Genomic DNA, 24,014 nt, shown 5'->3' on the forward strand with positions numbered 1-24,014 from the left:
AATCATCTTGCACCATAGTAAAAATACATATTAATATATACACCCTACCCTACATAGTAAAAAAGAAAGAAATTTCTTTTTATTTTTATTTTATTTTTATATATTTTTTAGATTATTTTAATGTATTACTATCAAAAATAAATTTAAAAAATAAAAAAAAATATTTTAATATATTTTTAAATAAAAAAAATACTTTTAAAAATAACTTTTATAACAAGCAAAAACAACACGCAGATCCCACGATAAAACTCAAGTTGTGAGCGGTAGAACACCAACAACAAAAATGATTCGAAGGAGGGCCCATCCATGCAAATTCAATGTTATTTATTTATATTCATTAGAATAATTCTTTTCCTTAATCTTCCCTTCCCTTTACTTAAAAACACACTCTCTCAGACACAAAGAAACACAGAGACCACGACGCACGCATTTAAATATCCGGAAGAGGATTTCCCCCCTTCTTTTTTCTTTTTTTTCTTTGACCGCAGATTGGTCCCTTCGTAAGTTTAAGATTCTTTCTTCTTCGTTTTTCTTTCCATTTGAAACCACAATTTTCTTTCTTTTTTTTTCCTGCACAAAACCGCTGTTTCCTTAGAAGTTAGAAGCATTTTTCTTTTCCCGTTCCAAAGGTTGTTGCCGCTTCATCTCTCCTCTTTTTATTTTTTATTTATTTTTTTATATTAATTTTTCGAAATTTTGTTTTCTCTGATATTTAGTTGCTTTCTCTAATATAACAAAAGAAATAACAAGTTTTGGATCTATTAATACCTTTTTTTTTTCTTTTTAATTTTGTATATATTTTTATAGCTTGATTCTTTTTGTTTAAATTTCGGAAACAGGAAGAGGAATTTGATATGAATGTAAAATGTTTTGACGCTGATCTTTGCTTTTTTTTTTTTTTTCTTGAGTTTGCAGGAAGAGGACCATGTGAGTAGAGCTTGTTTGATTTCAAGAAAAAGGTGTGGCTTTTCAGCTTAAGACTGTTCAAATTTGTGGAAGATTCCATCATGGTCAACTCGATTTTTGGAAACTGGAACAATTTTTTTATTTTATTTTTAAACTCCATACCAATCTGGGATCCAAGAAAAGTTACTTGAATCTTTTGGAGCTATTTCTCTTACCACTGTACTTTGACTCATTAATTTGACGACTCAGAAAAAGAAGGCTTTAGCAGCGTTAAGTGACAGTGAGGCCCAGTTCTAGTGTTTGCTGTATTTTCCCATATAGTGTTTGCGGATGCTCTTTCTATGAATGTTTTTGCAAGACCAACTTTTTTCTTTTGTCGAATTTCCGCTAGTGTAATCTGGTTCTTGCATTTTGAGCCAAAAAGGTGTCTAGATCTTCACGAGTTTTCTTTTCTTGGGTGGGTGGGTTTACAATTTGTCGATTAATCAAAGGAGAGGTCAATACAATTGTAGGGCTGTGAAATAGGTTTTTGTTACTGATTCTAGAGGAGCTTGTGTTAAATAGTGAAAAGGGTCTTGTCAAAGGTGTGGTCTGCCGCTGCTATAACGGGAGGGGTATGGTTTTTTTGTCGGTGGTTCTTGTCTTTTTAATCCAACATTGATGGGACAGTGTAATAATGCATGAAATGTCTTGGTGCGTTTTGTAGTCATGCTTTTGTTGCTGGCTCTATAACTGTAGTGGGGACTTTGGTTAAGAGAACAAGTGGAGGTTTTTGATAAATTAATTGTGGTGGTAGTGATGAGTAGAGAGCAGAGGAGAGGGAACCATGAGAAAGGCGGCTCAGACGTTGCTGTGAAGGTTGTTGTTGCAGTTAAAGCCTCCAAGGAGATTCCCAAGACTGCTTTGGTCTGGGCTTTGACTCACGTTGTGCAACCTGGAGATTGCATTACTCTGCTGGTGGTTGTCCCTTCACAGAGTCCAGGTATATTTTTCATTTCCTTTCTTTAACTTCATGCTTGTGGCTTTCTAATCTTAGTTAATAAACTTTGCCTGGGATGTTTTATAGTTTGATATTTCATTATGATTTTGCTCCTGTTACAATCGATCATTTCTTTACTTTAGGATCTCAATGTCGATCTAATTCTGCTCTATCATTTCCTTTTTTAGAAAGTAGTTTGGGGTTTAACTTAATTTGATGGTAAATCTGATTGCCTTTTCACTAATTCTTCAGGCCGAAGATTATGGGGATTCCCAAGATTTGCTGGTGACTGTGCCAATGGTCACCGGAAGTCTCATCTGGGAGCAACCTCAGATCAGAAGTTTGACCTTACAGATTCCTGCTCCCAGATGATCCTTCAGCTTCATGATGTTTATGATCCAAACAAAGTAAGTGCCTCTGTCGAAGTTCTCATGGATGTTAAACTCCTTCATGCCTATGCTGATACTATGTTTTGTATCCTGATTCCATTCACAGATCAATGTGAAGATAAAAATTGTATCTGGCTCACCTTGTGGGGCAGTCTCTGCAGAAGCCAAGAAGGCACAAGCCAACTGGGTTGTAATAGACAAGTAATTCTCCAATCTTTGTTGGGTTTTTACTATTCATATTTTATCCTTGTCAGTTTTAAACCATAACTTTAAGATTTTGAATTAATAAATTCTTGCCTCATTCAAGTTCTCAATACTGTTTTGCTTGATCCAGAATATATGTAGATTCTTATGATTCATTATTTGACACCTGGGCTTCTTCTATAGACAGCTGAGGCACGAGGAAAAACGCTGCATGGAAGAGCTGCAATGCAACATAGTGGTTATGAAAAAGTCCCAGGCAAAGGTCCTCCGCTTGAATCTTGTTGGATCATCAAAGGAACCTGAAGTTGTGGGCTCATCACCTTCCAAGCTAGATGAAGCATCTGAGAAGCATTCCAAAAATAAAAATGATTCTCCAGGCTCCATTCGAGGACCGGTGGTTACTCCAACAAGTAGTCCAGAGGCTGGAACACCATTTACTGTGACTGAGGCAGGGACTTCATCAGTCTCAAGTGATCCAGGAACTTCACCATTTTTTATCTCAGAAACAAATGGAGAGCTCAAGAAAGAGGAACCACTGGTAATTGTGGAAAATAGGGATCTTGATGAATCTAGTTCGGACACAGACAGTGAACATTTATCTTCAGTTTCAAGTTTAAGGTTTGAACCATGGGTAGGAGAGTTGCTTAGTTCTCACATTCATTCCTCAAGACACATAGAAGATGGCTCTCAGAGAAGTAATAGCTTGGCTCAAACATCAACAACTATAGCTTTGCTAGAGAAGTTCTCAAAACTTGATCAACAAACAGGAATTGGAAAGTCAAACTACAGGACCGATCTTGACTTGAGTGGAAACATGAGAGAGGCAATCTCATTATCCAGAAATGCACCTCTTGGCCCCCCTCCTTTGTGTTCAATATGCCAGCATAAGGCACCTGTATTTGGGAAGCCCCCAAGGTGGTTTACCTATGCTGAGTTGGAGCTTGCTACTGGAGGATTTTCACAAGCCAATTTCTTGGCAGAGGGTGGGTTTGGTTCTGTTCACAGAGGTGTATTGCCAGATGGCCAGGCAGTTGCTGTCAAGCAACACAAATTGGCTAGTTCACAGGGGGATATTGAATTTTGCTCAGAGGTGGAAGTCCTTAGCTGTGCTCAGCATCGAAATGTTGTTATGCTCATTGGCTTTTGTATTGAGGACAGAAGGAGGTTGCTAGTTTATGAATATATATGCAATGGGTCACTAGATTCTCATCTCTATGGTAATTTTTTTATCCCTGCACGAAGAGCTTGGTTCCTGTATAACAGAAAAAAAACACTATATATGATCCTAATGATGTGCCATTTGTTTGGCTAAAACAAGCACCATTAATTTGATGCCAATTTTGGTTGCAATTTACTAAAAGCTTTATTCTTCAGGACGTCATAGGGAGCCATTAGAATGGTCTGCACGCCAAAAGATTGCAGTAGGAGCTGCTCGAGGGTTACGTTATCTTCATGAAGAATGCAGAGTAGGTTGCATTGTCCATCGAGATATGCGGCCTAACAATATTCTCATAACCCATGATTTTGAACCACTGGTATGGAATTTTGTTGTTTCCTTTTTCAAAATTACACTTAGAAATGTAAATGTTACTCACAAATGCTTCATATTTGCTTCTAAGTCCTCTTCTTTTTACCTTATGTTTTCTAGTAACTTGTTTCCAATATCTCATAACAGAACCAGAGTAGAACCCTTGTAGACCTTCATTTTGTTTTTCATGCATGCATCACTTCTGTACATCCATGAAGAGGAGCTTGACAAGCTTATAGTAGTATTGTCTTTGTCAGAATTTCCTGGAAGATGTTTCTGGAGATATTTTTCTTGTGTTTCATGGTGTATGAAACATGTATTTTCACTTACCAACCTGTTGAATTTATTGACCTTAGTTCAGCTTTTTATTGCTAGGTTGGAGATTTTGGCCTAGCAAGGTGGCAGCCTGATGGCGAAACTGGTGTTGAAACAAGAGTGATTGGAACATTTGGGTAATTTCAGATGGTGCTTTTTGCCTTTTCCTTCTACATGCAATTGCAGTATTGAATAAGATGTTCTCTGCTGCAGGTATTTGGCTCCAGAGTATGCTCAAAGCGGTCAAATCACAGAAAAAGCTGATGTTTATTCCTTTGGAGTTGTTTTGGTTGAGCTTGTTACCGGCCGAAAAGCAGTGGACCTCAACCGGCCAAAGGGCCAGCAGTGTCTCACGGAATGGGTATGCTTTAGGAATCAGTTTGCCAATCCTTAGCTTTAGCTTTGTGTTCCACAATATTTATGCTAGTATTTTCTTGCTTCATTAGGCCGTGTTCAGTGTAATCATGCAAAAATATTGTTGAGATAAGTGACAAAAACTACCAATAGAATTAGGAATAACCATACGTCTTGCATTCTGTAGCTTCTTTCTTCTTATATTCTAATTCTCAAGCATGTTGTTCTGGATAGGCACGTCCTCTATTGGAAGAATTTGCCATAGATGAACTGATTGATCCGCAGCTTGGCAATCACTATTCAGAGCAGGAGGTCTACTGCATGCTCCATGCAGCATCGTTATGCATACGACGGGATCCTCATTCCAGGCCTCGTATGTCTCAGGTAAACAAAGCTTTCAATTTAAAAAATATTCAGTTTTGCCTTACAATACATGAATCTGAATGAGCGAGTCCTAATGCATTTATACTTCTAGAAATCCGTATGCCCTAGGACTCCGGAACAGTAGGATAAGTTTGCGCTGTTATCAAAGCTGTATAGAAACAAATGTGAACGAACTTCAATTGAAGTTATGAAAATGGGATTTTTTTTTTTGTTTTCTACTCTTTTTTTTATTGGAAAATTTCACCTTTTGTGTTGGAATTCATCATGGAAACATGCTCTTGTCTGTTAAATTTATTATGGGAAAGATCTTGATATGCTTTACTTGCTTATGCGCACAGCATTTTGATGTTTTGGATAACTATCATGTAAACTTAGGCCATGTTTTTGCTTATTTGTTTGTTACTTGGGAGAAGGTTCTCCGCATACTAGAAGGTGACATGCTTGTGGACACAAATTACATGGCAACACCTGGGTATGACGTGGGAAACCGGAGTGGAAGGATTTACATAGAGCAGCAGCAGCAGCCACCACAACATTGTGGTGGTCCCCTACCAACAAATGAGGCAGTGGAAGGATTCAGTGGGAAGCTATCCTTTGACACCCTAAAGCCAACTTTCTAGGGAAGGGGACAAGGCCAGGAGGATTTCATTGCCTAGATTCGTAAAGAGCTAACCCGTAATGAACAACATATACGTAAGGGGTACCAAATATGTGGCTGGTCCATTTGCATTTTGTATTTTATTTTTTTGGCCTTTCGTGTTTTGTTCAAAGCCATCTTCATTTTGCTTTGTATAGTGGAAAGGGAGTAGGGTAAGCAATGTTTGGAAAATTTTATGATGGAGATGGATGGAGTAACTTGTGGAATTCTATTAGTTATTCTTCTAAATCCATTTTAAAGAAATGATAAATACACGGAGGAAAGAGAGATTTAAATTCAGGACCTAGAAAAAAAGAATATCTTCACCTAACTTTTCTTTCTTTCTGTGTATTTATTTCTTTGAGATGGATCGAGAAAAGTAACCAATAGGATGCTGTTTTTTACTCTTGAATACTATCATAAAATTTCTCGTAATATTTTGTATTTGGTAAATGATAGGAATTGATATTAAATAGCAATGATGCATGAGCACTAGTGAATACGCCATGCTTGAAGCAATGAAGAATCTCTTGTCTCTCTCTCTTGTAGGTCTGCCTGTCTTGGACTAGTTTTGAAACTTTGAGAATTTTGAGGGATGGAGAAGCAGATGTAACTAATCTCATATTTGTCTTGACCTCAAAGACATGAAACATGAGAGCATTAAATGAGATGAAAGGAAAATCTTTTCTTATCTTGGCAGCAAGTTTTTTTGAATTTCAAATTCTTGAAAATGCAGTAAATCCAAGCATTGATTCTGATAATGACAGGCTTGAGGAAGCAGATGAAACTAATCTTGGATTTTGCCTTGACCTCAGGAACCAACCAAAGCAAGCAAACAAGAAACATGAGAGCATTAAATGAGGGTGAGAGGAAAATCTTTTCTTGCCTTGGCAGCCATTTTTTGAATTTCAAATTCTTGGAAATGCAGAAGCATTAATTCTGATAATGACAGAGGCTTGAAGATTCAGAACATTGTTAATGCTTTGATTTATGCACAGAGCACACACGGCAATCCCCATGCTCTTCATTTTGTTATCCACAGGAGCAGAGATGGTCACCGCTTATCTAACCTCTCTGGTTGATGACAATGATTTTCAGAGAACTCTATCCTGAATTGGAATTGTCTCTTCTTAACTCTGACATGTCATGGGCAGCAGAACAGGATGCAACCTTTCTAAAATACATAAAAAGAAAACAAAATTATTGGATGCGTCAAGAGCTGTATTGCCCTGGATGATAGGTAACTTGTCTTGTTTTATAGCTCTTGACTTGCAGCTGCAGCAACATAGCAACAGAGTGTTCGGTGTTAATTAGAAATGGTTATTTTTTAAAATATTTTTTATTTAAAATATATTAAAATAATATATTTTTTTATTTTTTAAAATTTTTTAATATCAATACATTGAAATGATTAAAAAAAATTAATTTAATTTTAAACAAAAAATAAAATTTAAAACGCAGTAATAAAATATTTTACGACCTTTCAAAATGGACAGAGATATCAACAAGAATAGCAATCAAGAAGTTAACGTTGGCACCTTCACCTTTGAATCAGCTTAGGTAGTGTTTCTTACAAGGTTCAGATATAATTTGTTTGGTAAAAAAAAATCATAATTTATTATTCATGGGTCCCATAATATTTTTGCGCCCCAAACACAGTTGAAAAAAAAACAAATAATTGTTGCTCCATTGTTCATGCTAATTAATTCTATGAACAGTACACAAGAAGTTGCAATTGCATGCTACACTGTTCACGTGAATAGTGTAAGCCAACTTCACTATTTCGATTCAAAGCTTAAAATACATTGAATCAGGTTAATCCAGTAAAATAAAAAATAAAATTATTTTTTATTTTCTAATTGTGTTTTATTCGAAAAACTAGTATTTAACATTATTCAATGACACTACATAAATTAGACAGAGATTGTTTGATGACATAACATTTGTAGAATTTTGATCACAATCCCAATTTTATTCCTGATTATATTTTACCTGATATTGTTGCGCATTTAAGAAACAAAAAAAAAACTGTATTCTTGTCGGATGCATTTCATACATGATGAATTGTAGATAGTTTAATGGAACAATGAAAAATATTTTATATAAAGTATTATTTATTTCATGATGTAATAATATATAAACTACTTTTTTGTTTAACCTCAATTCAATTACAGTTTTAACCAAACATACATAAATACCAAATCAACCTCAACCAAAAATACTTTTTATAAAACAATTTTTTTCAAACAACAACAACAATTACAATATCCAAACACAATTGAGACATCACCGTTAATCACAGGCTTTTGTTTTGAAAATTATTCTCAACCAAGTTTGAGTAAAAAAAGATTTGAAAGTATATTATTAATTATTTTTTATAATATATTTTTTGTTTAGAAATATAATAAAATAATATTTTTTTTATTTTAAATTTATTTTTAATATCAACACATCAAAATAACCTGAAACATAAAAAACAAAATTAAATTTAAGCAAAACAAAAAATTTTAATTTTTATCAAACATAATTTGCACCGTTTTTTAAATAATACCTAACATGGAACAAATAAGATTCCGAGTCCAAGCTAAGCAAAATGATCTATTTAAGCCTCCACTTGCTTGCCAACAAACTCATCTTATTTTTTTTTAGTAGTTGTCTATTAGAAGAAAAACATTTACATAAATGTTATAAAATAGAAAACTAGCATTCTAAGCATAATAATCCTCTCTTATAAATAGAAATTTAGAAGATTTTTCAATGATGGTTCATGTAGATTATCATTGGAAGCTAAATAATTGGACAACATGTGGTTTACACAGCTTTTAAGGGATTATTCAAAGTAAAAAAAGTTCAGATTTTCAGGTAATAAATCCTTAAACAACTTTAGAAGTGTGTTTGTTTCCATGGTTGCTACTGCGTTTGAAGCGAACCATAGAAACAAATCGTTTGGTAAAATGAAAAACGTTATTTACTATGCGTAGGACCCACCACAATTAACGTTTCAAACGCCGGTTTGCTGAAAGCAAATTTTATCTGTTTTTTCCTTAGCGTTTATGCATAGTGAATTAATTCACCCCGCCTATTCACTTCAAGAAAAGTGATGCAGCAACTGCATTAGTTGCCTTGAAAGATCAAGCAAATTTGCTAGTGAAGTTAGATGAATTTTGCAGAGATATCAACTTACAGAAATGGATGGATATGGAGAAAAGGGCTAAGGCTCGCCAACGTAGGGAAACTCGTTTTGATTTGAAGAGATTGTCATACATGGAGGTGGATAGTTCTAATTAAAAAGTTGAGGGAGAATTGAGCACGGATGAGGGTGAGAGTGTCAGTGAAAAAAATGTTGCTTCCCAGTCAACCCAAGATTTGTTGCTCTAGACTGCTGAGGAGATCTTTAGTGATGCTTCTTCTAAAGAATATTCCCAACTTTCAGTGGTGAAAAAAAGATTTGAAACATGAAAGAAAAAATATTGAAGTTGATAGTGCCACTGAATTAATTTTTTTGTGTTGTTTACATAAACAATGTCTTTATTGTGTATTAGATCGTCGACCCGGTAAAAAAAAATTATTTTTTAATTGTATTTTACTTGAAAAAATATTGTTTAATATTATTCAATAACACTAAATAAATTTAAAGTAGATCACATAATGACGTATAATATTTGTAGAATTTGATCGCAATTTTAATTTTATTTTTAATAATATTTTACCTAATTTTGTTGGATGCTCAAAAGCCATGAAAATTGTAGTCCTTATTAGATGAATTTCATACGTGATTAAATTATAGATAAGTTAATGAAACAATAAAAAATATTTGATATAAAATATTATTTATTTAATAATATAATAGTTATACTTAAATCTACAATATTTAAATTAAAAACCATCAATATTAATATATATTCTTTTTAATTATTTATAATCTTAATTTGAAAAACATTCTTTAACCAAACACACTAAAATATACTTTTTGTTCAACCTCAATTTCAATCACAGTTCTAACCAAATATATATTTTTCTAAACTAACCTCAACTAAAATTATTTTTTATAAAATAATTTTTTTTAAAACCACAACCACAACAGGCTACCACAATACCAAACACACTCTAGATCTATCCAACAAGATCCTAGAGACTCTTGAATAATTTTGTTTTATTATTTCCGTTGCATGTATAATATTTAAGAACCCAACATCAACGACTAAAGAAAATTCACTCAAAAGCATATTAAGGAACACAACCAAACGAGGGAAGCACTCTATGGATCATCAGGAACTTTACAATATTAAGAAAAACAAGGCCAATCTGGTTTGCAATATATTGTTAAGTGAAGATAGAACCACTAGCTCCCAAGAGAATCAAACAGTAGTCAGCTGATGAGTGATTGGGTTCTCTGCTATGGCTTCCTCATTTTGGACCTGGCATATCTGCAGTGCTCCGGTGCAAAAATACATTATGACGATGAAAAAATACATTATGATGATGAAATATTTGATGTTTAAAGAGCAAAACAAGAGTGGAGAATAAGTACTCTATATGCATGCCACCTCTGTCTGATGATGGTAAAGTGGTGTCTTGAAGATTCTCCATGACTTTAGTAGCTTGTTCAATTTCCTGCCAGAAAATAAAAAAAGAACATCACAGGTTGAAGAATTAGTCTTCCTAAATAGCGAGTTTTGCAGCTACTAATCTAGATGTTAATAAGATGTAGTTTGATAGGGGAATTTAAGTTTACAACATAAAGTAAGAACTCATCAACAACATGGACCATCTTTTTGCTCATGATACGAAGGAAGAGATCCATATTGTGACAACATTTCAATACAAAGAATCCTGCAGTGCTGAATAGGTATACTTCTCAAACCAAGATTATCAAGTGAGTAATCATTTTAAAGGCGAAAAACAATAATCCAGCTTGCTTGTTTTATTGTGACTGCAGCTGTGTGAGATACATTGCCAAGATAAAGCAAATCCCTTCACACCAACAGTTGTGTTGCATTTTCTCTGATGCTGCCTTTTAAACAACATTTACGACAGTGTCCGATGCCTGAAGGAGCATTGAAGGCATCAACAGCAAAATGTGAAACTGAATTTAGTCTTACATAAAGCTAAGTGACTAGAAGCACAATCCATACTAAGGAGATGGCCAGGGATCAAGAAAATGTTTTCATTGATATGTCTGGACTATCTGTTTTTTTTTTTTTTTTGGAAAGGCCATAGGCCCAAAGCACAAGCAATTTCTTTGACTGGTAGCATTAATACCTCAAAATCAGCAAAGGCAACTGGCATTCCACCTTTTGCACGAATTTTGAGCACGTGAAATCCAGGATATCTGGAACCAAAAGAATTTAAGCCATCACATTTCCAAACTCATAATATAATAGATAATCAAGACAACAGCAATAAGAACATAATTGGAGTACAGAAAAGATTACTAAAGAGTCTCTATTTCGATAAGGCAAACTGGAACTCACTGTGATAGAACTTGCTTCAGTTCATCTTCAGTGCAATTTGGACCTAGATTTGCAATAAACAAAGTGGAACAAGGACGGGCACCTCCTTCTGCAGTCCTCTCCCCTATCTCCTGAACCAACCATTTAATTCAAATGCATTTCCATGCCTATGGACTAATCATCGGAGAAAGGTTATGTAATCAACAGTTGGGATTCATGAAAGAGGAAAAGTTAATTCAAAATTCAGAGATATATGTGAAATGCCAGCAGAGTGAGTTTAGTTTCATGTCCATAACTTTCTCCACATTCTCGCTATCTCCTGAAAGTTTTACTTTTAAAATACTAGCTAAAAACTACAGCAATTTCAAGTGAGGGCATGCAAACCAATAAGCACGACAAACAGGGTGGAAAACCAGGGAACAATTCTGTAAAAAAACTACCTTTCAAGAAAAATTTTTTCATTAATGCACTAACAGTCATTTAAAGTCGTTCGCTGCTCATTTAACCCCCATCCCCTACCAACAACCCCCAAAACAAGCAAACAAATAAAGCAGTGTTATCAGCACCTGCGCACATGAATCAGCCCTCTTACAAAGGACAAGGTGAAACACTGTTTACTTACATTTACTGCTACTGCAGCATTATCAGGATCACTTGCTGCCTCACTGCAAAGAAGCAGACAAGCACCAAAAAAGTTGGAAAAACTTCAAGAATTATTTTGCACCAGTAATCTAGTCAGTAGGAATCTTGAATTAATAAACTTTAAATTGAGTAACAAGTATAACTTTTAATCACTTTTCTAACCTCTTAGCATTTTCTGAATCACCCTGGTAGGCAGTATCAGCATTGTTCATTTCAGGATCTTCTTCAGGGTCGCTTTCACCTATACATGGGAAGATAATCAAACAGAATCAGGGCAAAATCCCATGTATACAACTCTTTGAAATGAAAAATAGTAGAACAACAAATAAACATGCACAACTAGGCATGCATATCAGTACTTACCATCATCACTTGATGTTTCATGAGCATCGGATGGCTTTCTGGTTCGTTTATCAATGACAACATAGGCTCCACTACCTGCATAACAAAGAAGGTCAATTGCCTACCAAACACGTTTTGGAAACAGTAATTTCAATAAGTAAATGTTCAACCATGTACCTGGTTTACGTTTCCTCCGTGAGTTTGATCTGGCAAGTTCAATATGCAGAGTGGATCCACTTTGAGGATCAAATTTTACTCCCTAAACATGATCAACAATGAAAGATGGCATTACAAACATGCGTGGATTCCCGAGATTCAAACACTATCATCACCATAACCATCTTTACATATTCACAATGCGCCCATTTTTGTCATACATCCTTTTAGAACAAAACTTAAACACGACCATCCATTACAAATCAGAACCGAAACCCCAGATGCTTGTTTGTTTACAATAATTTAGTTTTAACAGCCTAGCTATATACCATAAAGAATTCCCCTCTTCTCATTTGCCAATATCATCGAAACGCCGCTCAAGAAACAACTTATCAGTAGTGGAAAATATTGTATTTCGGCAGATAGAAAGAATAAATTCTGTAAAAAAACAAAACAGAGAAATAAAGGGCTCACATTCAAAGAATGCAAAGCTGCAATGGCTGATTGGTGATTGAAAAAGGTAGCAAAAGCAACAACCTGCAAAGTAAACAAACATATTCAAGCTTGTCCATCTTGAATTATTCATTTCTATTTGAGATTTGACCCTCACCTGGTTGCCGCGACCGGTGTACTTGAGCTGGCAAGAGTCAAAGCCAGGGCGACGCCGAAAGATGTTATGAATTTCACGCGCCTTCACGTCATCCGGTAGTCCCGACACGAAGAGAGTGTTTATCCCGCTGTTCCACTCTCCTCCTGGCGCTGCTGCTGCTGGCGGCAGCTGGTAATATGGATCGTAGGGCTGGTGATGACCATGTGACATTATTATTATTATTCAATCTTGATGGCTGGTTACCACAACTTGTGGCGGTAAAGACGACGGAGGAGGAGCACGGGAGAAGAGGAGTGGAGGTTTAGGGAGGGGATTGGAGAAGTGAAGTCTTGCAAATCGACCTATGCATCAAATTCTCAATTGGGTCCCATTCTATTTTTTTTTCAGTTATGTATATGATATATTAGAAATTATCAATCAGGCCCTCTCATCCAAATTCATAACCTTCGATCCCTTCCCATTTCTTCATCTTTTAATGGCTTTTTAAAGTTTTATCACAATGACTTAATAATTATCTGTCATGTTTTCTTTTTACAATCATATTTCATGGGTTTTTTTTTTTTTTTTTTTTTATGAAAAAATTTACATTTAATAGTCACAAATCATTAATCCTAGTTTGGACCACATCAGTAATTGAGAATCACGTCTCATGCTTTATTTAATTTATTTGATTTTTTAAAATGTTTTTTATTTATAAATATATTAAATAATATTTTTTTAAAAAATATTATTTTTAAAAGTAGTGCATTAAAATGATCTAAAAAACAAAAAAAATATTAATTTAAAATAAAAAAATAAAAAATTTTCATATTTTTTTTAAAAATAGTTTTAAAATACAAAAACAAACCAGGTTTTATTGGACACTTAATTGTTACTTTAATAATTTTAATTTTAGTTGAATGCTTGAAAAAGCTTGTCTTTAAAAGCATTCAATCATTTATGAGACAAATTCCTATGAAGCCAGGCATATTATCTGCCTAATTAGCTTTTATTGCATGCTACCACTATCGCATAAGTGTTAATTACAAGGTTTACCTTGGATTTATGTAAATTATTGTTGTTGTTATTATTTTATTAGTTCATGCTATGATATAGGTTAGATATGTTTTTTTAACTTTAAAAAAAAAATCCAGGCCTTAGAAAATTATTTGATATTATTATTAAATTTATATCAATAGGTCAACTTTGAAACCTACCGATTTGTCTCATTACTTAGCCTAGATTTAAAATTAAATTGTATAGGAGTTTTTTCAACATAATTTGGTTGACTTGGTAAGTTTAAAGATAACTTGAATAATTGATAAAAAAAGATATGGTTTGATTTTTTAAAAATTCCAAGGCGACATCTTTTTTTAATGTTGAGACGACAACATGTTAGATTGAGTCGTGCTTCGTGGCTTAACCCGCCAAACCAATGACCCAATCATGGACTCTACTAAGTTTAATAACTTTATTTTTAAAAATATTTTTATTTAATTATATAATATTAAAAATAAACACTCATAAAATTGAGCATAAACTAAATATTATGATGTTTATTTGAAACTGCGATAACCTCATAGAACATAAACCGAAACAAATTATAAAGACCAATTAAAAATCAACTAATTATTGAAAGATATTTGAAATAAAAAACCAATATTTTTTTTTAATATAATCTTAATGTTAAATGATAAAATCAGGAAAAAAAAAAAAAACCTCCTTCACTGCTCATCAATGAAGAAAGTGAATCATACCCTAATTTTTCTAGTTTATAGTTCTAGTTTACAGGGTCACAATATATTGCAGGTTAGATCAATTATTCTCTTAACATAACTAAAAATATCTAGGCTATAAATAACTATTTGATATTGTTATTAACTTGGTCTAATGGATCAACTCTAAAACCTTTCAATCTAACTCCTTGCATAATTCGAGTTTAAAATTAAAATTAAATCGTGTGAAAATTAGGCCCGGTGTGACTTAGCCAACTTGAATCCTCCAAAGGCAACTTGGTTGATGGTAAGAAAAAAAAGAATGAAATTGATAGGAAAAAAACTTATTAACTTGACTTTGTGCCTAATTTGAGTTTAAAATTAAACTATGTTAAAGTTGTTCCAATATGATCTAGTAAACTTGGTCGATCCAAGTTGAGCATAAACCAAATGTCAGGATGTTTGTTTGATAAAATAATAATTATGAAAGCAAACCGAAATAAATTATAAAGACCAAATCAAAATCAACTAAATATTGAAGGGGGGATTTAAAAAAAAACTATTTTTTTAAATATAAATTTAATGTTGAAAGATAAAATTAGATAAAAAAAAAAGGCCTCTTTCACTGCTCATTAGTGAAGTAGGTGAGTCATACCCTAGTTTTTTAAGTTTGTAGTACTAGTTTACAAAGATCATTTTTTTTTTTTTAATGTAATTAAAATTATATATGTCATAGAGAACTATTTAACATTAAGATTTGAGTTTAAAAATAAATTGGTGGTAATTAGCCTAGTCGACTTGGTTCATCTAAAGACAATATGGTTGACCAGTTAAAAAAAATAAAAAGAATGAAATTGAAAAAAAAAAGATGAAATATAAAAAAAAACAAAAACTTCATGTCCAACTTCTTGTCTAGGTCAAGTTTAAAATTAAATCGTGTGGGAGTTGGCTCAATGTGATTCAATAGACTATGTAAATCTAAAGACAACCCGTTCAATATGCAAAAAAAAAAAATTTAAGGATTACACTGGAAAAAAAAGAGAAGTTTATAGAAAAAAAAATATTAATTTGATTTTTCATCTAACTCGAGTTTAAAATTAAACTATATGGAAAGTTACCCTAATATGATTTAGTAAACTTAATTGGTTTAAAGACAAGTCAAATGAATTGCTAAAGAGTTTATGGATGAAATTGCTAAAAGAAAAAGATGAGATTAAAAAAAAAATAAAGAAAATAGAAAAAGAGAGGGATGAATTGAAAAAAAAAAAAAACTTCCTAAGTTGTTTTTAGTTTAGTAGGGTATTATTATTATTATTATTATTATTATTATTATTACAAGAGGATTTTGTGATTGGAATGGGAAACAGAAATTCATCTGACGTAAGCAAAGAAACTAGAATGGCAGTTAGTCTCCATTTGAAGATCAACTGTACCCGCACGAGTTTGACCTCAGCTACAGCAACCTCGTAATTTACCTACCTCCTATTTTTTTTTTTTTTTTTTTTGCAAGAGATGAATTGTAATTAAAAGAACACACCGGTTTATCTCTCTCTCCAAACTTAGGGTTAGCATTTATATAAATCATTAAATCCTGTCAATCCCTGTCATAAACTTTGAAGTTTTAAAAGTTTTTTTTTTTTATTACTCTATTCTGCAATTTAATGCCACCAATTACGGTTTTTTTTTTTTTTTCACTAAAAATAAAAATAAACACCATTCTCGGAAATAAAAAATTATAAAGCTCAATCTTTAATTAATATAAAATTAATAGATGGAATTAAAAAATAATTAAAAAATAAAAAAAATAAATAAAAAAAAAATATAAATCAAATTTAATAAAAAAAATAAATTGGTAAGGCACAAACTATTTTGTGAAAAATTTGCATGAAAATCAAAGAAAAAAAAAAGCGAGGAAAAAAAAATAAAATAAAATTCCACACACCTTAAATCGTATATATGCTTCGCACCACCAGAAAATAACCGTTAAGATACATTAAACTCCATCAAGAAAAGTGGCACCATCAGAGGAAGTTACAAACATTGCTAGAATATGATAATTTTCTTAACACGCTGGTATGTGCAATACATACATCAATTTTTTTGTTGCTATCTAATGATTCTAGTCCCTATAATTGCTTTACATTTTAAATTTAATCTCTTAAATTTTAATTATTTTAAATCATGCACCTCATAAATTTTAAAATTTTTCTTAATAACAGGGAATCCCTCTATATTTATGCATTTTAAAAAATAAAAAAATACTATCAAGTTGAATCTCAAATAAACACACAATTAAATAATCAATTTAAAATAAATAAATTATGTGATAAAAAAATAGGGTTGTTCCGTCTCATGACCGCAATTCGACCCTCGATTATTTCATAAAAAAAAAACAGTTGGATATTTATATATTGTTCATATTCGGACCCATAGCTTTTATTATTTTAAATCAATAAAATTTCATTTCGTTTTACCCAGCAATCACGCAAAAACAAAAGGGACATGGTCTTAATTATTGCCATGGACATACATGATGGTGAGCTTGCCATGTGGTTTCGCACCTTTCCCTTCACCCACCACTCAAAAGCCAGATGGAAGGATCAAGAATCCACTGGTTCCAAAATAAATGACGGCAACTTCATTACAGACCAAAACAAGGAGGAGGAGAAAAATGCCTAAGCAATCTGGAAGGAGCATCAAATCAACAAACAGGACAAAATTGATCTTTTATTGGTACAATTAAGATCAAGAAACTCAATTACAAAGCACCCACCAATCAAGAAGAAGGTCCGGCGCCGGCGCCGGCACCAGCAGCGGCAGCATGAGGAGCACTCATCAGCCCAGTAGCTGCTTCATCCAAGAACAAATCATCAGTCTTCCTTGTAACCCCATGAATCAAAACCAGAACCACGCCAACCAAGAGTGAAACCAGAACATTCAAGGTCACATGTGTCAGCAACAAGAAGAAGATGGTCAACACCCCCAACACGATCATCACCACACGATCATCAATAGTGTGGCCTAAAACCACAAGGGGCTCATCACGCAAGAAGTACAAGAACACCCACGCAACTCCCATGACAATAAATACTATGAGAGAGACAGGGTGCCATAACAAGCTCAAGAACAAGATTATTAGCACTACCATCGCGTAGTTCATAGTAAAGTAGGCGATGTTAGTTCTAACTCTTTTTAGCGCTTCTGATAGATTGCCAGGGAAGTTGAAAGACCGGAAGTTGAACATCACTTTCCATGGCTGACGTGTGCCCAGACCAGCTTTTATGCGCTCTTTGGCACGAGATATGTATTCAAGTTTCGTGGAGGTTCCCGGCGAGGAAGAGGTCGGGATTGTGCCGTAGTTTGCCATTTTTTCTGGCCAGATTCCGGTGGAGGGGGTCCTTGGGTCACGTTCTTGGGTTTTGCTTTGTGAGGTTTGACCTTTTGGTGATCCTTTTGAAGAGAGATAATTGGGGAGATGAGGGGGTGACGTTGTTGAAGAGAGGAAGAAGAAATGTAAGAGATTAAATTATATTTATGGACAACTGGATTCATTCCATTTGGATCTAGTACAGCTACAAAATTATTATTTGATTTAATATTTTTTTTTAAATGATAAAGGGATATTTTTTAAATGAGCTTGCAGGGTAACCATTATTATTATTATTTTTTCTTTAAAGCGGTGATCACAAGATATTCTTCGTTTTGAAAATATATTTTTAAATTTTTTTTATTTTTTATTTTAAATTAATATTTTTTAGTTTTTACAAATAATTTTAATGTTATGTTGTTAAAAATAATTTTTTAAAAATAAAAAAAATTATTTTAATATATTTTCAAGTGAAAAATATTTTGAAAAATAATCACTACTATATTTTTAAACACTTTTTAATTTTGTGTATTAGATTAATTTAATAAAATATGCTAGACAACATCAGAAATATCTTTTTTAATTATCTGACCTTTTAGATTTATTTATTTAATATCAATATAATAAAATTGTATTATACATGTCAATATATAGTTTAGCAATGACTGCTAAATTTTAATTTAAAACAATCATGTTAATATAATATAATCTATTCAATAATATAAAGAATTTCGAGGAATAAGACTTTTTATGCCCCTTCTATCTTATCTTAAGAATGTAATATAAAAATGATTTTAAGGTTTTTGTTTTTTTTTATTTGTTTTTCTATTAATATTGATAACGCTGTTGAAAATCTCATGTCTTTAAAAAATTGATGAGATTGTTGATATTTTCAAAGCTATTTCCTAAGTTACACTAGTACAAAATTGACTTATACCAACATAATATTTTCTATTGATATTTTTGATGATTATAGGGACAAAATATTTTTGTTAAAAATTCTTAATTATAATAACAATAAAATAATTTATGTCAATAAATACTATTAAAATAAAATAATTAAAAAATAAAAACATTTTCTGTCGATGAGTTTATCACTAGAATAACATGTCATCAATAACCAATGAAATTACTAATAATATATTTTGTCAGTAAATCTAAGATGTTATAACCAGCAACATCCCCATTCTTCTCTCATTCTTCCTCTCTTTATTTCTCGGCAAAATAGAACAACCTCTTCCTTTTATTTTTGCATAAATCTAAGTCTCATCATTACATATTTCAGCCACCCAATATTCTATAATGTCAACATCATTATCTTGATATGATTTTCTCTAAATATTCCTTACATCAAGTAATAAAATCTACTTATTTATAATTTAAGTTAATGTACCATTATTTTTTAGTATTTGTAGTGTAATTTGCTCGTATATTTTAGTGTTTTACAACCTTTTCATACAGAATTAAAGTTTGATTTTTATTTTAGATTTTGTTAGTGATTTGGGAAAAATTGAGTTTGTTTGTAATTTGATGTAATTGATTTTAATTTTATAACTTAGATTTGTTATAATGAAATAAATGATAAGTTATTTAAAGGGTAACAATCATATTTTATTGTTAAGTTGAAAATTTTAGAGTAATTAATTTTTTTATGGAATTGATAACAATTAAATAGAAATTTAGATTCAATAATTTTGAATTGAGCAAATAATTGATAATTAGTTGCATTATCGATTACTTGCCATAAATTGTATTTATTTAGTTGATATAATTACACATCATTTTATTTTTTTTACAAAAAATAATAATTGGTTATTAGATTACAAATTAATTTTTAAATACCACATTTAAGTTTTAAATTGATTATTACATTATTAATAAATGTTGTCATTATTAATCTATATAGGTTTTTTAAGTAATACATGATCGTTCGTGGATATATCTATAAGGAAGAATATTGTAGAGAGGTTGAGGGTTTTTATTAATTTTACACTTTCAAATGTAAAGAATATTAGTGAAGGGGAAATCAGATGTTCACATGTGAAGTGTAAAAACAAAAATTTATTTAACTAGATGTTGTAACAATGCATCTCTTAAAAAAAAGAATTTGTTGAGAAATACTTGTGTTCGTTTGCCCACAAAGAACCCATGTTCCTTACGAAACCATGTTAGAATGAATTGTTTGCTTAACATCTAATTCTAGCAACATACATAAATTCATCAATGATAATAGTAATCATTATATGATAATGGTGATGTATGCAATGAGAATAAATTATGGTTATTCAGATGAAGGTTCATGTGTAGATGAAGAACCAAATATAGATGCAACTGGGTTTTTTGATCTTTTAAAAGATTATGATGAACCACTATGGAATGTGTGCACAAAATTACAGTAAATTATAGATAATTGTATGATTGTTTCCAATAAAGTTAGATTATGGTATGAGTGAAGTCAATTATGTAGTAATAATACATATTTCTGATGGTGAGTCTTGGAAGCAGTTTAGTAAGGTATGTCCTTGATTTTCAATGAAACCATACAATGCACGTTTTAGTTTATATATAGATGGGTTAAATTCATTTAAGTCCTTCGCTGTAGTTTATTCTTGTTGGCTAATTATATTAACAGTTTACAACTTTATCTAGGGGATGTGTATAAGGGTAGGATTTATATTTTTTATCCATAGTAATACCCTGTCCTTACAATCCAAGTAGGGATACAAATGTGTATGATGTCTTAAAAAAATAAAATTTTAAAATGAAGACAACTTTGATGTGAACTATAAATAATTTTCTTGCATATGAGATGGTTTATGGATGGATCACACATGAAAAATTAGTATGTTCATATTGTATAGACAACAATAAAGCCTTCACCTTAATGAATGGTGGTAAAACTTTTTATTTTTTATTTTTTTTTATTGCCATTGAAGGTTTTTTCCAAGTCATCATCAATACAGAAGAAGTTGCACCGTCAATATTGTTGGGTGAAGAATTCTATGATGTAGTATTGCAGTATGATGACATTGTATTTGGTTTTCTATCCGGTAAATAGAATTTTTTTGGTTTTAGTGTGACACATAATTGGGTAAAACAAAGTATTTTTTAAAAGCATTCTTAATGGAAGACTAATGTCCTTCATCAATATTTGGATGCTATGTATATCGAGAAGAATATGTTTGAAAATATTTTTAACACGGTTATGGACGACAAAAGAAAAACAAGGGATATCATAAAAGCTAGAATATATATAGCTTTTTAAAGATCAACACCACCTTCTTCTCCCATTCTAAATAAACTTCAAGATTAATACCCTTCTCGAATCATCACTCACATCAAATAAAGAAGGATAAAAAGAATATTAAAAAAAATATTAACACCATACTTACCTGGAAGATCCACTTTGTATGCATTATTGTTGATTTATTCAAAAACTTGAAATACATCATCTCCTCTAGGCTATAACTTACACCTTTTATGGGTTGAAAATATTTTCTTCTTGTATGCACTCAAACTCAATCACCACTAGAAACACCATTACGGGCAATACATCCTCATAATTCTGCAACAAAGAAACAACAACACTATTTTGCATAGGATTGTTAGTATAAAGAACATTCTTAACAACACTCTTCTTTCTCTTCCTTTCTTTCTTGTCTTTTTTATTTATCTCTTCACTCTCGGCTAGCTCTCTAATTTTCTCTCTTGGATGAATCTGACTTTTCTCTCCTCTCATGGCTCATTGTCAAGTTTGCATTTTCACTCCCTTAAGCCTCATTTTTTTTTTATATAAAAAATGTCAATTGATCTTCGTAAACCTGTTTTGGTAACAATAGTACAAGTATGATGGATTTTTAATCTTTTGTAAAACAACACCTATTTCTAAAGTTATCATGTACTACTTTCCTGTCAAACTACCATGAACTTTCCAATAACAAATGATCCTCATGCATATGAACTTCATCACTATATTTTCCACTAAAAAATAAAATCAAAACCTGTTTATTAACCTTAAATTCACTACATTCATTAAACCATCAAAGTTTATAAGGTCTTTGATGCTTTTAGTGTTAAGATTCAACTTTCTAACAAATATAGTACTAGCAATAATAGCATAACTCCCACCATTTATAACTATACTACATATCTTATTTTTGATATGACATCTCGTGTAGAAGATATTTTCTCTTTGGTGCTCCAAATAGAGTTTTGTGCATCTAGGAACACAATAAGATAGTGTTTGGTATTGTGGTAGTAGTTCCTTTTTAAAATATTTTTCACTTGAAAATACATTAATTTTTTTTTACAATCTATTTTAAATATTAATACATCTAAATGATACAAAACACTACAAAAATAAATTCATATAAAATATTTAAATTAAAAAAAAAAAACACTGAAAAATCAAGGTACTACCCAGGGCTTCCAATCTCTAAACTTGAGCTTAATTACTTTCCCTTTCACGTTACTAAAGTCGATTCTCTTCATATTATGTCCATGATATCGTTGTGGCATGAGGCTATTGGAAGCTAAAACAACCATCCAATTAACCGTTGCCATGCCATCGATTTTAGGAGGGTAGAATGTAGGAAATAGATGCTGATAAAGTGAGATCAAAGGATTTTCATGGCCATGGCAATGTAATGTTACGGCTTTTTGTGTGTTGGATGGTAGCAATGAAGGGAGAAGTGCAAAGGGAAATTCTATTGTTCTGATTTTTTATTTTTTCTCTCTCAAGTGGTTTGATTTTTTCTCCATAATTAGTTTAGTTTAGATAACCTTTTCTCTCTTTCCTATAATTTAGCATTGTCGTGTAATACCTTTTCTCTTAAGTTGTATTTTCACCTTTGTAGCAATTTGCATCGTGTCTGCACGTCACAATAACAAAGACTGCTTGAATCTTGTAGGGATGACATTGATAAAGAGACGACAAGACACTACCGGGCCGGCGACTCGGGCACGCGGCGTGTTTCCAATCTCTGAACTTGAGCTTACTTTCCCTTCAACGTTACTAAAGTCGATTCTCTTCATATTCTGTCCATGATTTCGCTGTGGCATGAAGCTATTGGAAGCTAAAACAACCATCCAATTAACTACTGCCATGCCATCGATTTAAGGAGCTCTTTGTGTGTTGGATGGCAGCAACGACAACGTTTTGCGAGTTGGATGGTAGCAATGAAGGGAGTGCAGAGGGAAATTCTATTGTTCTGATGTAATTGTATTGTATGGTTATACTTTTGTGGCACATCAGAAAAGGAATTCATTCTGCCCCACCATTCTTTGAATGACTGGACTAATTATTTAACGAAAGAACCCAAAATTGCTACAACACATGGAGGAAAAGATTCAAGTTTTATTGACAAATAAATAAAATATTATTGCCATAAAGTAGTAAGGTGCAATTGGATTCAAAATATTATTCCATATATATATATATATATATATATATATATATGTATGATGTAGTATCGTAATACGAGAACATTGTATTTGGTTTTCTATACTGTAAGCAAATTTTTTTGGTTTTGGTGTTATACATAATTGGATAAAATAAAGTATTTTTGAGAGATTTCTTAATGGAAAACTAATGTCCTTCATTATTATTTGAATGCTATGTATATCGAGAAGAATGTGTCTGAAAATATTTTTAACACGATTATAGACATCAAAGAAAAAACAAATGATAACATAAAAGCTAGAATGAAAATATTTTTTCAAAGATGAGCACCATCTTATTCTCTCATTCTAAATAAACTTCAAGATCAATACCGTTCTCGAATCATCACCTACATCAAACAAAGAAGGATAAAAAACATTAAAAATAACACTAATACCATACTCACATAGAGGATCTACTTTGTATACATTATTATTGATTTGTTCAAGAACTTGGAATGCACCATTTCTTCTCGGCTACAACTTACATCTTCTATAGTTTAGAAATATTTTATTTCTTAAATGCACCCAAACCCAATCAGCACAAAGAACATCATTTACGGGCAATACATCCTCATAATACAACAATGATGAAACAACAACACTATTTTGCAT

The 24,014-nt window shown here is 32.1% G+C and overlaps 3 protein-coding genes across 10 annotated transcripts; 1 reads left to right on the plus strand and 2 right to left on the minus strand.

Moving 5' to 3' along the window:
- Positions 1-334: 334 nt before the first annotated feature.
- On the plus strand, positions 335-6,589 carry LOC118030989 (inactive protein kinase SELMODRAFT_444075). Of its 6 annotated transcripts, none has more exons than XR_012169419.1 (11): positions 335-500; positions 916-1,888; positions 2,138-2,292; positions 2,381-2,475; positions 2,662-3,695; positions 3,853-4,013; positions 4,382-4,458; positions 4,535-4,682; positions 4,910-5,059; positions 5,473-5,752; positions 6,246-6,589. XR_012169419.1 is itself a non-coding variant. In XM_073408179.1 (11 exons), the coding sequence occupies exons 3-11, from the start codon at positions 1,705-1,707 to the stop codon at positions 5,677-5,679; spliced, it is 2,211 nt and encodes a 736-aa protein (XP_073264280.1). In that variant the 5' UTR covers positions 335-500; positions 916-1,520; positions 1,613-1,704; the 3' UTR covers positions 5,680-6,240. The 6 variants fall into 6 exon arrangements, 3 of the variants coding, with proteins under 3 accessions (XP_073264280.1, XP_034891155.1, XP_034891152.1); XR_012169420.1 differs by having other exon boundaries at positions 6,464-6,589; XM_073408179.1 differs by lacking the exon at positions 6,246-6,589 and having other exon boundaries at positions 916-1,520; positions 1,613-1,888; positions 5,473-6,240.
- A 3,301-nt stretch (positions 6,590-9,890) lies between these two features.
- LOC118030990 (uncharacterized) lies at positions 9,891-13,275 on the minus strand. Of its 2 annotated transcripts, none has more exons than XM_035035267.2 (10): positions 12,900-13,275; positions 12,764-12,826; positions 12,311-12,392; positions 12,155-12,229; positions 11,954-12,032; positions 11,772-11,814; positions 11,171-11,277; positions 10,959-11,028; positions 10,228-10,310; positions 9,891-10,123 (listed from the first exon to the last, which is right to left on the minus strand). In XM_035035267.2, exons 1-10 carry the CDS (start codon positions 13,107-13,109, stop codon positions 10,093-10,095), a joined length of 843 nt encoding a protein of 280 aa, XP_034891158.1. In that variant the 5' UTR covers positions 13,110-13,275; the 3' UTR covers positions 9,891-10,092. The 2 variants fall into 2 exon arrangements, with proteins under 2 accessions (XP_034891158.1, XP_034891157.1); XM_035035266.2 differs by having other exon boundaries at positions 11,171-11,280; positions 12,900-13,273.
- A 3,806-nt stretch (positions 13,276-17,081) lies between these two features.
- On the minus strand, positions 17,082-18,120 carry LOC118030991 (PRA1 family protein F2). 2 transcript variants are annotated; one of them, XM_035035269.2, is made up of 2 exons: positions 17,367-18,120; positions 17,082-17,204 (listed from the first exon to the last, which is right to left on the minus strand). In XM_035035269.2, exon 1 carries the CDS (start codon positions 17,958-17,960, stop codon positions 17,370-17,372), a length of 591 nt encoding a protein of 196 aa, XP_034891160.1. In that variant the 5' UTR covers positions 17,961-18,120; the 3' UTR covers positions 17,082-17,204; positions 17,367-17,369. The 2 variants fall into 2 exon arrangements, with proteins under 2 accessions (XP_034891160.1, XP_073264297.1); XM_073408196.1 differs by having other exon boundaries at positions 17,082-17,277.
- Between the last annotated feature and the right edge of the window lie 5,894 nt (positions 18,121-24,014).

The sequence above is a fragment of the Populus alba genome, chromosome 3 (genome assembly GCF_005239225.2).
Source record: "Populus alba chromosome 3, ASM523922v2, whole genome shotgun sequence".
Lineage (NCBI taxonomy): Eukaryota > Viridiplantae > Streptophyta > Magnoliopsida > Malpighiales > Salicaceae > Populus > Populus alba.